Genomic DNA, 18,251 nt, shown 5'->3' with positions numbered 1-18,251 from the left:
CCATACCAGGAAGTCTCTGAGAAGGCTTGAGTTCCTGCCATAACTAAAAATCTGCCGCTGCATTACCGATGACTTCATCCCCAAATGAGAGCTAGCTGCCTGCTTCTGTAAGCCCCATGGAAGGATTATGCCGCTTCCATAATCCTACACCAAGAAAAGACTAATTTGGAAAACATGCAGAAAAGAGACTTCATTTTCTCTTTCGAATACAACAAAGAATTCAGCCTGTGTGATTGCAGAAAGCCACCAAACAACACTGATAGTGAAGGGTTTACCAGAGAAAACAATGAAAAAACTGCTAATGGTATTTTTCAGTGTGGCTCATGAATGAGGAACATAGACACGAAATGGTCTGCCCCTGACATTAGGCTTTTGTGTCCTAGGTGCAGTTCCGACACCTCAGACTTCGTTGCACAGCTTAGTTTTCACTTTAGAAAAAGGGAGCCGTCCCATTCCAGTTGATGGTAGCCTCTCTCCACTTGGTTCTGATCACCATCTCCACGGGAGAAAACCGTCTTCCTGCTCTGTGTTTATCTTCCTGTTGGTCTCTTTCCCAGTGATGGGCGTGAGTATCTGGGGAAGGAACAGCTGGCATTTAGACCCAGGCCTGCGGACACTGTTCTGGGGGGAGCCAGTAAGGAAGGACAAAAGGGTGGGCGCAGGAGTGGGCTCAGCAGGCTGTGTTCCCAGAACAGGTTAAGCAGGGGGCAGGATTTGAGCAGATGGGATGTTGAAATGCTCCGTACAGAATCAGTCAGTTGTAACCTGGATTGTTGTATATTTTGGGATTTGGATGTTGATAAGTTGTGTAGTGCACCTTCCAGCGCCATGATGTGACACCTAGAAGTAGGGGTAGGTCACTGGAGGTTGTCAGAAAATACAGGAAAAGGGAGAACTCACCACTTCTCAGTGCTTCTAAGTGTACATTTGCATTTTGGTAGAGGTGAGGCATTCTAGTGGGGTCTTCAAGAACTGGGTTGAGGGTCTGGGTTTGCCTCCTGCGAGCCAGGTGACATTTGAGAAGGTATCTAATATCTGTCACCAAGCCTCATTTATTCAATTAGTAACTATTTATTGGGCACCTCAGTTTCTTCTCTATAAAAACAGAAATCACAGTTCCTGCCTCATATGACTATCGGGAATTTAGTGGGTTAATGAACACAGAGTCCACAACAGAATGTGTGTGATGTTTGTGTGCTGATAAAGAAATGATGCTTTCCTCAAAGAAAAAAGTTAAATAGAAATGATATATATATTAAGAAGCATGTTGTCAATGTTGCACTAAATTAAATGAGCTAATATGTATTTCTCATAATTCAAGAATTATGGGCTGCACAGATAATGTAGTCACTAAGATTCTTTTCCACATGTAGTGGCAATAATGGGGGATTACTTAATGCCAGACCTGGGATGCTAAACGCAAAGAGTTAGACATCAACAAGGCCCCATAAATGGAGCTGGGACTACTGGATACAAACTCTCAGTCTGTCTACTTTTAATACCTGTCCAAGGGCCAATGTTTAAAGACACCTTAAGGTTAGTCTTTTTTATTTCATGAGTTTAAAAAAGTGTGGTTGTGGCTGGGTGTGGTGGCTCACACCTATAATCCTAGCACTTTGGGAGGCCAAGGCAAGAGGATCACTTGAGGCCAGGAGTTGAGATCAGCCTAAGCAACACAAGACCCCATTTCTACAAAAAATACAAAAATTAGCCAGGCATGGTGGTGCATGCCATAGTCCCAGCTACTTGGGAGGCTGAGGCAGGAGGAAGCCTTGAGTCCAGGAGTTTGAGATTGTAGTGAACTATGATGACACCACTGCACTCTGTCTGGATGACAAGAGCAAGACCCTGTCTTAAAACAAACAGTATGTTTGTAATTGACATGAAATGACCTGTTTGGTTTTCTGCTTCCCACACTGGGCTGGAGGTTTGCTGGGACAGTACCTTATTCATCATTGTTTTCTGAGTGTCTAGCCCAGTGTCTGGTACATAGTAGGCCCTCAAAAATGTGTTCTGAACTAATCTGAACAGAAATGCACTATCAGTTTGTTTACTTACGTCACTGGATGGTCATCTGGTGTTCAGCTGGGGGGTGGAATTGGCCAGGTGAAGCCCCTTCTCCCCTTTATTTTTCCACTTCTTTCCTCAGGTATTGAATACCTCATGCCCGAAGATAAAAGGCCCTGGAGAAGGCTTTTTGGAAATTTGATTCTTACCTTTTGTTTTTTCTCCTACCTAAAAGTCTTTTGTTCCTCTGTGTCATTTCTAACCCCCTCACCCCTCTTTAAAGCAGGTTCAGAATCCCCACGTTGTAGTGCTTGGGTTTAGGCCCACAAGGGGCTTTTTTTTTCACGCATGGGCTTCATTTCAGAAGCTGAGCCTGTGCATTTTCCTGCAGAGCCAGCGCGAATGCCCATACAGCTGTTCAACAGCAGCAGCCACTCTCTTTGAGTACAGTAAAGTACACAGCACTTGGGGTCTGAAATGCTCACCTATTGTAAGGTGCACAGGCTTTCTCTGTGAGGGCTGGCCACTGTAAAAGTACAGATCAAAGAGACGCTCCATTTTCCAGTCTGACAAGAGCTGCCTATTTGTGCAAAAAAGGATGCTGTAATTTCCATTGATGTTGCACAGCCAAATAGGCAATTTGGGAGTCTTCAGCATGCTGCCCACCTGGAAGGGGAGAGGGGAACACAGATGAATACATAGATTTTGCCACAATGCGACAGATGCTGATACATCATCATGATCAAAAAGCAGCTCTGAGGCTTCTTGTTGCACTTGTAGCTGTGCAGGGCACTGTACCTAGGAGTAAGATTTGAAATGAACGCTTCATCATGAATGAATTTGCATTTATGAATGATCCGGCATAGTGGCGATGCTGTACTTTTTCTCTGAATAAATTATACTAAAAAAATTTTTAGTGGCCCCATGGAAGGGGTGACGCAACTTCAGTTTGGTTTTGAGGCAAGATAAAGAATAAATAGATAAACTGTCATGTAAGTGTAGGGGTAGAATAAGAGAACTCCAATTCTGTCTTTGTCATTGACTAGTGTATCTGCTCCTGTTCCCAAGATAGGGCAATATTTCATTCAGCAGGTGGTGGTCAGACTTCTGGCAACACCAGCCATTTAGAATATAGAAGCTTCTGGAAAATGAGGGATGCATGCACACATCACACATACACATGTATGTCTACAGCGTAACAGTTGTGAAGATGTACTGGTTTAGAGTGTACTGGTTTAATACTACTTATAATACAAAGTTTACTATTTGTAAAAGCACCTTATTTGGTTTTTCCAGGTAACTGTCAATTCAGCCTTGAATTCTCATAGCTAGTGAATTAGAAACGACCACTGTGGGGGTGCCATGCAGTAAAAGGGGAGTAGTCTTGTACCCTTCAGTAGCCTCTGAAGGGACCATGATATTTAAGTGCACTGCTGTAACTGATATCCATCATTTTGTTTAAAGAGGTAAAGAAGCACATATTTAAAGCACAATCTAAAAAAGATTTCCATCAAAATTCATTGAAAAAAATTTTTTCTACTTAGGTAAACGTGAGCTACATGGAAAAAACCATGATTTCCATGTGATGCGAAGGAGAGTTACCGAGCCCCTTAGCGTGGCCTCTCTTCTGTTTCTTTTCTTCTTAGTCCTTAGAATTTGTTCAGGAACAAATTCTGTTTGGTGGAAAAATCCAGCTTTGAGAAATTATCACTGTGTTTTGTAAACCCAAGTATTAAAGGCTAATAACTTGACATTTTGATTTCTCACTAGTTCTATTCAAATCTCTTTGTTTTTCTCAGTTTAAATTCTTCAGTTGTGGGTGAGTAGGTGAATCAGAGATGCTTTTGTCTTTAAGCATTTTGCTTTTAGCTACCATAGAGAAATTATATTACTCTGCTTAAAAGAAATGACTTCAGCTTTGGTCGGTAGTTTAAAAAAGGGTGCAAGACTAGCTCCCTCAATTCAGAACATGCTCATAGTGAATACAGGATTTACCTATCTGCTCACACTAGAATTAGAGTCTCATGGCTGAGTATAACAAGAGCATCTCACATATCAAACATGTGGCAAGTCTGCCCACTGGCTACATCTGGAATCAAACACAAAGCATGTGCCATGGAAGCAGCCCCATGTGTTTACATTCCAGACATCTACCTCCAAGTTTCATTCATGAGTTATAAAATAAGCACTTTCTTTCTTAGGACTTCTTGCTATGGTACCCTTCTGTACTAAGATTATAGATAATCAAAATATGATAGGCAGGAGGACATGGAATTATTAAGGTTGAATAAAACTTGGATAAACTAGGAGATTGAAGGCTATTTGTAATAAAATGTCATTCCATTTGAATTTCAGGGGATATTCTGGCCAATTTTAAACTAATCAAAGTCCCTATAAATTATGTCTAAGTGGATGTAATAGAATATACATGTATATGACATCATTCCACAGAATTTATTTATTTATTTTTTTTGAGACAGAGTCTCACTCTGTCAGCCTAGCTCCCAGCAACCTCAAACTCCTGGGCTCAGGCGATCCTCCTGCCTCAGCCTCCCAAGTAGCTGGGACTACAGGCATGCGCCACCATGCCTGGCTAATTTTTTCTATGTATTTTTAGTTGGCCAATTAATTTGTTTCTGTTTTTAGTAGAGACGAGGTCTCGCTCTTGCTCAGGCTGGTGTCTTGAACTCCTGAGCTCAAGTAATCCACCCACCTCGGCCTTCCAGAGTGCTAGGATTATAGGCATGAGCCACCGTGCCAGGCCAGAATATTTTTAATGTAGGCAAAATTCAGCTGACATTCAGATGGACAATGCTGCCAGGTGCTGATACCACACGATTGTTACTTTATGCCACAATGCAACAGCTTTCTTTCTCTTGCTTGCCTTGAGAGATTCTGGTGAAAAAGGAAATGTCATGCATGACTGTCATGGCACTTGAGGTATTAACTCTAAGAGGTGAGCTTTAAGATTACAGCTGAGAACACATCTGGATTAATGTGAGTCCTGTAAAAACAAAACAAAGGGCCAGTTGAGTACAGCCAGATATCATATTCTTCTCTTTTCTTGGCATACCATGTAAGAAGTTTGATTGGAATTTTTCATTTGAAGCATTTGTACTGCTTTTGGATAGACACAATTTACCAGCTACCCCCCAAAAGCAAGATTCTAAATATGTTTTATTGGTGCGATTCCACCAATGCTGAATTTGTACATGTTGCCATGGTAAAAAAATTAAATTGTGATACAGTTGTTCTATAAATAAAATACCTTTCTCCTTAAGTTCACTCATTGTGTAATAAGCCCAGTAGTTTCAGCCTTACATGCAGCAATCAAGCCTTTCATAACATATATCATTTAAGCCAACGTAAAATTATAAGGACAGGATGGAGGATGGACAAATTCTACACACTAGAGGACAAGAATCGAGTCCATGTAATTCTTTTTTATGCTGTCTAGAACAACAGTGCTTAGAATGTGCCTTCGCATAATGAGTTTGATGTTGCAAGTCCCAAGGCCCCAGGCTGGTAATCTGAACAGGAGAAAGGTGTTGGAAATGGTGTGCTTTATTTGCTGATTCCTGGTGACAATTCCTGTGCATAACTGTTAATGGCCTGGCTCTCATTTCTGCCACCTGGAATACAGACTTGATGTAACTTCTTTCACTGAGTTTGCAGGTATGTTGTAAAGACAAATTAGTTCGTGTTTGCAGGGTGCCACCTCCGTGACTTAGTGGCAGAATGCAGTGGGTAGAGCTTCATTTGGTACTTTTATGGTTAGATTTCTCCCTATCAGACTCTCTAAAGGGAAAATGTAAAGATGGAAGAAGGTGCAACTGGGATGGTGGTGTGCACTGCCAAGGCTGCCGTGGGAGTAATTCTGGCAAGACCTAAATGGCTTCTGTCCCTTCTAAAAATCAGAGTTGATTTTTCTTCTCAGTGGCAGGTGTGAAGATAATGTGAACCTCCCAAGGCTTTCCAGATGGTGTTAGACTCAAACTGCTTTATGTTCTCACTTAGGTATTGGAACCTCACACTCAAACCTGTACATTCAAATAGAAAAGTAACAGAGAAGCTTCAAAATAGTGCCTCATCTTGTAAGTAGCTGGCTGTGTCCTGCAGGAACCGTGAGTCTGGTGGGCTCCGGGGGGTTTGACATGTCATCTAATGAGAACTTCATCTTTTTTTTTTTTTATATTCTCACCTACTGGGCTGTGACATTGGAATTGAAAGACATGAATTTTTTGCAATTTCTGCAATTTTATTGCAGAGTAAGAAGAGATTTACTTAGGGAAGACAGAGGCAGCATTACAGGATGGATTTCACCTTGACAGCAGAATGTAGCTGTCAGGCAGCACATTGGTTTTCTTTTGAACTTAGAAATCTTTCTTATATTAGGTTTTTATTATCAGTACATACATATAATCTTCAGATTTATCATACCCATCCTAGGCAGAAGCCACTGAATACCCGTAAAGCACTTATATCCATAGTTGGCATTTTCAGGGGTCTCCTGAGGAATCACCACGCCTTGGGGCAGGAAGAAAGGGCAGTGGCTTCTGGGTTCTTCAGTCCAGTGATACTTACTTATAGCACTGTTCTAGAACCACATTGTGTTCTTTCTTGAGCACACTTCTGCTTTGCAAGGTGTGTCAGTTCTGTGCTAGGGTATTATGAAATACTAGACTTCTGGGTACAACACAGCACAGCACAGTCAGATGGTCTTCAGATTAGCCTGTCTCTGAGTACTGCTGGGCTCGTCCTCCTAGGGGTGAGGATTTCCCTACACCTGACACATGCAATCTGCAAACCAGGAGGTAAAGGAGGGCAAACACTTCAGAGAGTGCATGCCCCAAGTACCCGCCGTTCCCAATCAACACAAACTCACAACTGCTTTAACCTGGAAATCAGCAGATAAACATGGCTTTTTGAGCATTCTAAAACCCAGTCATGATTTGCCAACATTTAAACATGGTAGTCCAACATCAGCGTACCTATAATGGATATTATACATGAACATAAATCAATATCTATATAGATACAATACAAATCTATAGATACAATAGATTATAAAGCATTGATGATATAAATTGGCATTTATATATTTACCAGTTTATGAGAAAACAAAGATGATGATGACAGGCAGCATGGCACAGTGGCCACAATGTGATCATTGAATGTAGATAAAACTGGCTTCATAACGCTGGCCTAGCTGGTGGCTTTGGGCAAGTTGCTACATGTCCTTCAGTCTGGCTTTTCTCATCTCTAAAATGAATGACCAAGCAACAGGCATTGGACTTACAACTTTGAGTGGAATTGGGAGATTAAATGAAATAAGATAGCATTGCACGTGGCTCACAGAGGGCCTGGCACATAATAGACACTCTGTGCACATGATTATTAGCACTACAATGAATAAATAAGCTTCATATATGCTTCCATTAATTACCATCTGTCAGGAATGGTAAGAAATACACACATCTGTGTATAAAATTATTCCAATAATATATATGAATTATGGATTGCTTTTATCCCAAAATAATGAACCGATATAGAAAGAATAATAAAACACCTTCAGGTAAAATCAACTTTACATGCATGAGTCTAACATATTCATACATCTCAAGAGTTCAAGTAAGAAAATGAACTGCCAACCTGTATTTGCTCTTTAATACTATTTTTCTGAAACCAAACTCCAAGTGCATGACAGAGACAACATAATAAACATCCTCAGAGTTTCAAGCCATTAGTGTACAATTTCAGGCAATTTTCACTGGGAGCAGGATTCATAGGTGTCTCCCTGGGGAGAGAGAACACTGAGTCCAACAAAAAAGGATGAAAAGCCACATTAGTCAATTTTCAGAACGATGGAAGCATTGTAGGTTTGATTTCTATGTAGATTTGAAAGCCAACCCGGGCAGTTTCCATCCTTTGCCCTACTTCCAATTCGTGAACATGCATTTGGATGGTGGTCCTATTGTTCGGTACATTTTGCCTTCTTCCCAGAAAGAAAGCTCTTATTTTTTACCTTGTGCTCTGGCCTCTTGACTGACTTTAAGGTCCCAGCAAATATCCACTTTATCATTGGAGGATATTTTAGGCTTTGCTGGTAATTTTCTTTAGAGCATGATTTAGCAGCATTATTGGTCTCAGCTGACTTGTGTAGAAAGAAATGTGATCCAGAAAAAATAGTAGCACTGGATCCCTGTGAAATTTTGACTCTCTGATGCTCTCTTTGTCTCTCTTGCTCTGGTGGCATATTCTCTGACATAGTCCCTTTTCTCAGAGCAACTTAGTAGCTATTTCACAAACACCTGTTTAATGTTTAATTTTGATAAAGCCTGAAACTTGTTCTGAAAGCCTTGCAAATGTTTAAAAGGAATAGAAAGCTGTCAACCTTTCTGATACTGATTGAAAGAACATATATTTTCTTGCAAGTTCAGTGGAAATAGCTACTTTCCCAATTCTGCACACCATGGATTTAATCAGCTACAACTAAAGAGGTTTCTTTTTTTCCCTTCCTCTAGAGCAGTGATTCTCAAGTAGGGGCGATTTTACCCTCCCCAGGGAACATTTGGAAATGTCTGGAGACATTTTTGATTGTCACACTGGGGGGGGCAGTCCCTCTGGCATCTGGCAGGTAGAGGCCAGGGATGCTGTCCTACAGCCTACAGAGCACAGGACAGCCCCCATGACAAAGAATCACCCAGTCCAAAATGTCAGTAGTGCTGAGGCTGAAAAGCCCTGCTTTGAAACAGAGGTTTCTGATCCTTGCTGCACATTAGAATCGCCTGTGGGCTTTAAAAATTTCAGATGCCTAGGTGCTCCCCAGCCCAAATAAAATAGTCTTTGGTCAGAACCAGCTATATAATTTGTGGGGCACAATCCAAAAAGAAAATGCAGGGGCCCTTGTTCACAAATTATTAACAATTTCAAGGCAGTGACACCAGACATCAGAGCAGTAAACCAAGTGTGGAGTCTTCTAAGTCTGGAGCCCTGTTTGATCGCATGGGTTGCACACTCACGAAGCTAACGCCGTTCTAGGAGCGACCTGAGCATTGATAGTGTTAAAAGTGCTCCAGGTGATTTCAACGTGCAGCTGGGGTTGACATCACTGCTGTCTAGTATTTATTGCCTATGTCCTTTCTATGGTAATCAGTGTATGTGTTAATATGTCCATGTATGGCCAAGTGTGACTCATCTCTGTGTTCAGTCGCAGAGCCTCACAATTAGTAGATGCCAAATGATCACAGCTGAATAAAGTACTATAATGTTATTCCTTCTTATCTTCTATTATAAAGTCTTGCATGTCTATAGGACACTTTGGCTTTCCCACAAGCTGCAACATTCATGGTTTCCTTCGCTCTTCACATCAGTGCTGTGGTTGCAGGGCAGGTGTATGTGGGTATCTACAGTTTGTAGCTGAGGAAAGAGGCTCAGAGAGGGTGAAACTGGTCCAAGGCACACTGCTATGAGTGGCAGGGCAAGGCCACCAACCAAGTCCACCAATTTCCAGGCCAGGGATAATTTGCATCTGCTACAGGAACTTCATCACCTTTACGCCAGGTGTCTGTGTCTGTGGGTGGCATGTGGCATGAAAGTGGGTGGCACAGGGGTGAACTTTAAAAAACAAAGGCTTATTTATTATTTAAATATGTATTAGGACAAAAAGCAGTTAGCACATCAAGTCCATGGTTTATATTACTGCTGCAGAAAAGATTAGAACCAAATTTTAAATGAGTTGATTTAAAGAAAAACATTAGGTAAATAATAGCAAAGGTGGCACAGAGACATGACAAAGCTTATGAATTACCTACTTAAATAAATCTTTCCAGGTTATAACAAAGATCTAGTGAAATACTATTGTGAAAGAGCTTTTGTGATAATAGACAAAACACTAAAATTATTTTTGTCATTTTTGTGCCCCTACCCCTTGAAACTTGTTCCATTTTCTCCAAACTGAGTCTTGGCATATTAGTGGGCTCTGACAGATATAGATACTACCAGCAGTCCCCAACCTTTTTGGCACCAGGGATCAGTTTCACGGAAGACAATTTTTCCACAGACTGAGGGGCGGGGGGCGGGGGGCATGGTGAATGATGGGGAGTGGCTGTAAATACAGATGCAACTTCGCTTGCTAGCCTGCCGCTCACCTCCTGCTGTGTGGCCTGGTTCCTAACTGGCCCACGGCCTGGTGATAGGGGACCACAGTGCTAGACCATGGATACCAAGTAACCATGCATGGTTGAAAGAAAAGAAACTTATGTAAAATGAAATGTACAAGTCTCCTAAGTATTTCTGGCTTAGTTTCCCTCTTCATTTACGTAAACCAAATTATAAATTTCCAGATTATCTGGAAAAAGGAATTAGGAATTTTATAACAATAACCAAGCCATTCTTTGTCCAAGGTGTATTCAAAGCACAGGCTTTCAAAGCACATCCACATGATGGAACACTTTGCATCCATTAAATATAATGAACGTCATTTACTCATTGACATATAAAGATACTTGTGTTAAATGAGAAGAGTGGGTTTCAGAAGAGTGGAATAAGACATATCGATGTAAGAAAAAGAGAAGGAAGTATTTCTGAAAAGATTGACCCCTAGGGTAATGGGATTGGGTTTATTTCTTTTACTTTTATCTTTTCTATCACTTCTCACTTTTCTATGATGGACTGAGATTACAAATGCAAGTAAGAAGCAAACTTTAAAACATATTTGTATGCCAAATATGCCAATTCTGCTGGAGTTAGACACAGTATTCCTGATCCTATCAGGCACATGACAGGTGCGTGTTGCATGGTCCTGACTTCATGGATAACACACAGTAGGAGGAAAGACAGATGAAGATACAGATCTGAAAGTGCCTCGTAAAGTGTGAAGTCCTGTACTTGTGGAAGGAAAGTGCGAAGTCCTGTACCACGGAAGGCATTTCGAGCGGGAACCAGCAGAGCCAGAGGATAGGCTAGGTGCTGAGCAGGGAGGCCTTGTCTGCTGCCCGTGTAGGGAGAGGCGGGGGATGGGCGGCCTGGGGGTTCTACGTCCCCATTCTGTTGAGTTACAGCCTTATTGGTTTCAAGGCCACTCTGGAGAAATGTTGCTTTTTACAGAATCTGCCTCGCCTTCCCTAGGTTTTAGGATGCAAATTTTTGTGAAAAATATCACAGAAGCAGATTTGACTTGTGGTTCGGGATGGGAATATTTGCTTTCTTACTCTCTCTCTTGTTTGTTTTTGCAGAATCACATCTTACTTAATTCTCTGGCTGTCCTTTTCAACAGGACATTTTACTTTCTGGTTGTCAGAGGCTGTAAGTAAATCCCCTGAGCTGGAAAGCTTTTTGACAGACGTTTCATTTCGTAAGTAGAGCCCCCTCTTTTTTATTCAGTGTTTTTTTTTAAAATAAAGCTTTGGGCAATACGTAGAATATATGCACTCATTTGCATAAATAAAGAATTGGGAGGACACCCATCAACTGCTGGCAGTATTTATTTCTGAGAAGGTGGTCTGTGGCTGGGTGGGGACAAAAGAGGACTTCCTCTTTTCCTCCACATTTCAAATATTGTTTATTTTTTTTTTTAAATTTTTTTCCTCATGTTCCACTATATGCCATCAAATATTGTTATACAAATGTATGTATTACTTGTATTAGCTATCTCCTATATACGTAAAAGTATGTAATATAAAACATGAAGAGAGTAGACGGATATTTTCATTTAGACCCCGAATGTCTCTGTGTGCGGTGGGAAGGAGGGGTACAGCAAGGCAGTAAAGGAAAAAGTAGGCTCCAGGTTTGAATCATCTCAATATAGAGACTTAAAAATGTTAAAATGCTGACATTCTGGTGGTGTGATTAAGGATGGGAACACACTCACCTGAGAGAGTCTGTCATCTTCCGAGGTGTCCTTACCCCACTGCAAATAGCCGACATCACTGCGGGTCAGGACGCCGTGTAACGTTTCCTGAGACTTTCCTTTCTCACAGCCATTGAAGACATGGGGACTTGCTCTTCCAGTTAAAATCATGTTCAGAACTGCCTAGACGGCACATTTTGCAAATATTTATGGTTTAGTTAGCAATGAAACAAAGACCTAATTTTTTTTCCTTTTAAAAATTACTACTTTTACTGAAAAGAATGAAATCATAGAATACATAATTCGGGAAAAACATATGTCCCAAACATTTGGTAGGGTTAAAGCAATAGTTCACTGACTTTTTTTCTTGAACCTTACCCCGAAGTTCCCTCTGTGCCCCACTCGGATCTTACTGACCTTCCTCCCTTTACACTTAATGTTGGTTTCCATGTTGTGATTTAAGAAGCAAGAAGCTAAGATGTTTTTATAGCTTTTATAACTTCTTTTTCAGTTATTAGGGATTCCTGGTGGGGCTTATCAAGATATATTCTAATGTTTCTAGAATCGCAGGGACGTGGCTCTCAGAGGTAAACTAGGGAGGACTGTTACAGAAATTGGACGGTGGATATTATGGTATAACCCAGATTCATCTTCTTAGTTTTCAAAGATAACTTAATCACTCTTTGCTTAAGGGAAGAATATACTTAATTAGAAAAGAAGCTTAATTCAGATTCTATAATAGAAAGCAAAGTCTTCCAACTCACCTGCCTGCACAGGAAGCCCCCAGCATTTGGTTGTAACAGATGAGTGGTGGTGACATCTAGGTCCTTTTGAAGCCTGCAGAATGGGAGAAGCCATCAGAAGCAATGACTGCACTGGAAGTCTGTGGCCTCTCCCCCCTCCATCCCTGACACAGAGCAGCAGTACATGGGCCTTCCTAGTCGCAGTCCCTCATAGGTGCCCTGCACAGTTCCATCTCTCACAGGGAAAGTCTCTAGGAGGTAGTTGGGAAGCTGAGGATGCAGGTGGGGGAAGAGCCTGATGAGTGGCAGGGAGCAGGGAGAAGATACAGATGTCTCATATGGTAGAATCCCCCTGTGTGTGCTCTGGGTGGATGCTGGGCTCAGTAGAGAACCTGTTTGCTCTAGGTGACAAGGAACGCTTGGCTCAGGGTGGTGATACACAACCACGCCACAGAGTGCTGGCCCAAGGCAGGGCTGAAGAGATGGAAAGCACCAGCGTGGCTGTTGAGCCCATTTCTTGGCTGCAGAAGGGCAGCCTCCACTGTTGGCCAGGGGCCGGGGTCTTACCCTTGACAATATACGGTCAAGGTTGAGTGTGGCTCCTGTTGTCACTCAGGGGGAAGCGCTGAGTACTGCTGTGAGAGCTGTATATGTTCTTGAATGAATATATTCACAGGACTGTAGATCATGTCCTTCTGTGAATGAGACCTAAAGACTTGGGTCAAGCATGGCAAGTGCCCTGGTGGCATCAGATTTAATTCAGGGCAGTGTTTCCTAAAGGATGGTATGATTTTAGGTGGTATAGATATGAACATTTTATAGTTTTAATAGTGATGCATTTATTTTAATGTTTTATCTTTAACATAGCACATTATATTATATATATTATAAAGGATATTAATGTTTAGGACAAGGTTGATATTTAAATGTGTGTTGATTTAAAGAAAATTGTTAAGCAAAATAGTAACAGACCATAACAATGTGATGGTGGTATATCAATGACAAGGTTCAGGAACACTGCCTCAGGGCTTGTGATTCTTTCCTCCTGAGATCTCCCTCTTTCTCAGACTCTCAAAAACTTATCTTTCTTTCAGGCCCCAGAAGAAAGTCCATTTCTTTCCTGCAGCCTTTCCTGACTACCCTATCTGCAGGGGACACCTCTTCCACTGGAATCCACTAAGGCTCACTGTCTTTACACCTCATTTGGCGTGTCAGGCACTGCCTGGGACTCGCCCAGCATCTCTATGTTCACCTCTTGTCCTTCCCCGACTGGAGCCTGGAGGAGGTCAGGGCCATATCCTCTCTTATTTGCACTTTCCACAGAACAGAATTTTGCATATCAGAGAGACAAAGTGAATATTTGAGGATATATTTTATTGTGGATCTAAATAATAAAATATATTTATGAAACTTATACAAATAAATTTAGTGTCATCTGCCAACATTTACAACCACAAGAAGGAAACTGCTACTGTTCTATAAGAACAGATTCAAACTTGACTAATGATATCTGCCTGCCCATTAAGATGGTCAAACCAACTACAGGGAAGGACCTGTCAACAGGGGAGTATCCACGAGAAAAAAGACTGTACTCCTGTTTCTAATATGACAATGGCAATAGTTTCCAACACAAGAGTACATTGTTTATGTGATTCCAGTACTATAGGACATACCTGTGCAAACGATTGTAGAACTTACCTTTCAAATGTTCTGGAGAAGATCAGGCTGTACAGAAACAGGATAACACCATGGCTTCCTTCCCCTTTGAACTGTTTGGGAAACAAAAGAAAAGCACATTTGCCTAAAAGCAACACACATGTGTATAACTGTAGGTATGAATTCAAGGATTTACAGCCTGAGTCTTTTTTTCCCCCAGCTGCCAAAAGAATAGAGCTCTCTCTGCTTCCCTAAGTCTTCCTTCTCTCAGATACATTCTCCTTCCTTACTTTGTGCCTGCCATTCTCTTGGTCTTCAATTTATCCTTCTTTCCTGCAATTCTGCCACGTGATCATCTTCAAATCCTGGCTAAGGTGTAGTGTATCTTTCCTAGCCCACCTCAGTGCTGCTCTTGGCTGGCCTCCTCTTTATCCAGCCTCTCCTGACAAAGCATCACTCCTCATTGCCCATTCAACTCAGGGGGAGCAGAGAGACCTTGTAGAAATAGCTTTGGAGTTATACAACCTAGGTTCAAAACCAGTTCTACTACTTACTAACTCCCACTTACTAACTTCTCTAGGTTCCAATCTCATCTGCGATCATAGATAAAAATAACCTTTTCCCCAGGTTTGTTGCAAAAGTTAAATAATTAATGCACAGTACCTTCCTGGGTTCTTAGAACATGCTAGATCCACAGCAAAATTAATATTTGTCCCTCTCTAGGGCATTTCTCCCCTGTCTCTTTTCTTGGCCAGATTTCCTTTCTTCTTAGAACTTTCTGTAGGTGCCCTGTGATCTCTCAGATCAAATCTAAACTACCTAACAAACATTCAGAGCCTCTCATTGGTTGGCTTTATTTTAGCTTCAGGTCAATACTCTACCTGCTGAAAAGTGAAGTAGCTTCCCTGGCTGGCTATCTACGTGCACAGGGTTAAAATCTCTCTCTTGTTTTTTAAAGGCATTGTACCAAGAAGACTTTTGCTAAAATGCATATGCTTTTCCCTATATGGATTAATGTGTCCATTTTGCTATCTATGACCTGGCAGGGGGCAGGACCCTTAGGCAGGAGAACAAATTCCAGTGCCATAGGAACCAGACAGGAGCCAAAATAAGTATATTACAAGGGTATGAGAGAAACGGGGAGAGCTGGTGCCCAGTGCAAACTGGAGAGCACATGTGTAATGGTTTCCTATTGCTCCTGTAACCAAGTACCACAAACTTGGTGGCTCAAAACAACACAAACATATTGTCTTATAGTTATGGAAGTTAGAAGTCCAACACGGATCTCACTGTGCTAAAATCAAAGGGCCCACAAGCTTGTGTTCCTTCTGGAAGCTGTTGGCTTTCCCTTTGGCTAGTAGCCCCACATCACAGGGCCCTTCTCACTCTGCTTGCCTGGTCCCTTCTCTTTCTCTGACTCTCCTGCTTCCCGCTTTCTTCTATAAAGACCTTCATGATTAACTGGGCCCATCTGGATAGTCCAGGATAACCGCCCCGTCTCAGGATCTTTAACTGCTCACATCTGCAGAGTCGCTTTAACCAGTGAGGTGACATACAGTAGTCCCTCCTTAGCCACAGGGGATAAGTTCCATGACCCCCAGTGGATGTCTGAAACCGTGGATAGCACTGAACCCTGTATCTGCTACGTTTCTATACATATATACCTATGATAAAGTTTAATTTATAAATTAGGCACAGTAAGAGATTAACAGCAATAACTAATAATAAAATAGAACAATTATAACAATATGTCAGCATTACTATTCTTGTGCTTCAGGGCCATTATTAAGTAAAATAAGGGTTATTAGAACAAAAGCATCGTGATGACCCAACAGTCAATCTGATAACTGAGAGGGCTACTGAGTCGTGAGCAGGTAGCATATATTGTTTATTTCTGGAATTTTCCATTTAATATTTTCAGGCTGTGGTTGACCTTGGGTAACTGAAATGGCAGAAAGCAAAACCGCAGGTAAGGGAAGGACTACTATATTCACAGGCTTCAGGGATTAGGATGTGGACAGCATTCAGCCTGTCAAAACTTGTCTAATGTGGGTAGTAGCTGCCTCCTATGTCAGCTAACTGAGGATATGCAAGCATATAGGCCCTGTATGGCCAGATTTCCTGACTTTTTGGTAAAAGCCCCAAATCTAGGTTTTTATGTGAAATTTCCTGATTGTTTTTGACATTTTTTGATTCAGATTTTTACAAAACCACACTGCGTGGGTTAATGCTGTCGATTGTATATGATAGGTGTATCTGTTTCTGCCATAAAAAATTACTAGAAATTTGGATTGCTTAAAACAATAGGAATGTATTTCCTCACAGGCTAGAAATCTGAAATCAAGGTGTCAGATAAGGGGACACTCTCTCTGAAGGCCCTCGGGGAGGCTCCTTCCTTGTGCTTCCTGGCAATCCTTGGTGTTCCTTGGCTCGTATCGCTCCAATCTCTGCCTCCGTGTTCACGTGGTGTCCTCCTGTGTGTCTGTATCTGTGTCCAAATTTTCCCTCTTCTTATAAAGGTATCAGTCATTGGATCCCACTCTAATCCAGCATGACCTCATCTTACCTTGATTACATCTGCAAAGACCCTATTTTCAAATAAGATCATAGTTACAGGTACTGGGTGTTAGGAATTCAACTATCTTTTTGTGTGGACATAATTCAACCTCAAACAAAACGTCTACTGCCCACACATAGCCCTTAGACTCCTAGCCCAAGATCTCTAAACAAATGGAGTGGGACACAGGACTGGTGCATTTTGATAGTGGGGGGGTTTGGTAAAGTTCTGAATAGGCGTGCCGATCCAAACATATAGCCCTTGCCTGGGGATGCCCTCAAGAGGAATATATATCCCATCAAGTTCCCCCTCACTTGTGAAATGGTGGCAACCCTCCCCCAGGGTGGCTAAGGCGATGGTCAGCTCTTGTGCCCAGGCGGCCTTCACTATGGAGCCTTGATTACTTTTTCCAGCTCGACACTTAGTCTTTGGGAAAGCCTGTGTATGGCTTCAGCTCTGATCCTCTGATCTCAATCGTGGCTACATTTAAGGATTTCTTTGTGGATGTGGAGGGTCCTTCCTGTTGAATTAGACTCTCCCACGTTTGAGTTGAGGGGATGGGAGACAGAGAGGGAGGGGTTTGCCCCTTTTTGCTGAAAGGGTAATTTCTTAAGTGGGTATGCTATATTGGCATAATCCCATTCAATATTTCCTGCCCACAATAAGGAGTCCCCAGGCAGCCTTCTAGCTTAGCATTTCATGGTAAGTACTTAAAAATCTATCATACAGGTTTTATTAGTTTCATATAAAAATGCAACAAATTACCATAAATTTAATAGCTTAAATAATACAAATTTATTATCTTACAGTTCTGGAGGTCAGAAGTCTGAAATGGGTCTTAATGGGCTAAAATCAAGATGTCAATAGGACAGCTTTCCTTCTAGAGATGCTACAGGAGAATGTGTTTCCTTGTCCTCTCCAATTTCTAGAGGCCTTGCCCACATTCCTTGAGTCATGGCCCTGTTCCATCGTCAAAGCCAGCAAAGGCAGGTGGCAGTCTTCTCACATCAGATCACTCTGACTTCTGTCTGCCTTTTCCACATTTAAGAACCTGAGTACATTGGGCCCACCTGGGTAAGACAGGGTCATTTCCTTATTTTAAAGTCAACTGACTAGCAACCTTAATTCTCCTTTGCCATGTAATGTAACATATTTACAAGTTCTGGGGGATAGAGTTTGGACATCTTTGAGGGGACCATTCCTCTGCCTATCATGCAGGTTAACACAAATCTATGAGATGGTGGGGAGCTAGGCTTGGAGTAACTAGTTTAACCCAGATTACATAACGAGTGTGTGGCTGAGAACTCATGACCAAGTTTGTTTTTTTTTTTTTTTTTTTTTTTGAGACAGAGTCTCACTCTGTTGCCCGGGCTAGAGTGCCATGGTGTCAGTCTAGCTCACAGCACCCCCAAACTCCTGGGTTCAAGCAATCCCTCTG

The 18,251-nt window shown here is 41.8% G+C and overlaps 1 protein-coding gene across 1 annotated transcript in view; it reads right to left on the bottom strand.

Moving 5' to 3' along the window:
* Positions 1-430: 430 nt before the first annotated feature.
* MINDY4B (MINDY family member 4B) overlaps positions 431-18,251 on the bottom strand; it is a 32,105-nt gene continuing 14,284 nt past the window's right edge. Inside the window, exons 8-12 of the mRNA XM_076010260.1 lie at positions 14,299-14,369; positions 12,622-12,694; positions 11,879-12,040; positions 2,493-2,673; positions 431-573 (exon numbers count right to left, since the gene is read on the bottom strand). Of these exons, the coding sequence (XP_075866375.1) occupies positions 431-573; positions 2,493-2,673; positions 11,879-12,040; positions 12,622-12,694; positions 14,299-14,369 (630 nt within the window). The remainder of the gene's footprint in view (positions 574-2,492; positions 2,674-11,878; positions 12,041-12,621; positions 12,695-14,298; positions 14,370-18,251) is intronic.

Source organism: Microcebus murinus, chromosome 1, assembly GCF_040939455.1.
Source record: "Microcebus murinus isolate Inina chromosome 1, M.murinus_Inina_mat1.0, whole genome shotgun sequence".
Classification (NCBI taxonomy): Eukaryota; Metazoa; Chordata; class Mammalia; order Primates; family Cheirogaleidae; genus Microcebus; species Microcebus murinus.
The sequence above is the reverse complement of the archived record's forward strand: the minus strand, read 5'-3'. Positions and strand labels throughout refer to the sequence as shown.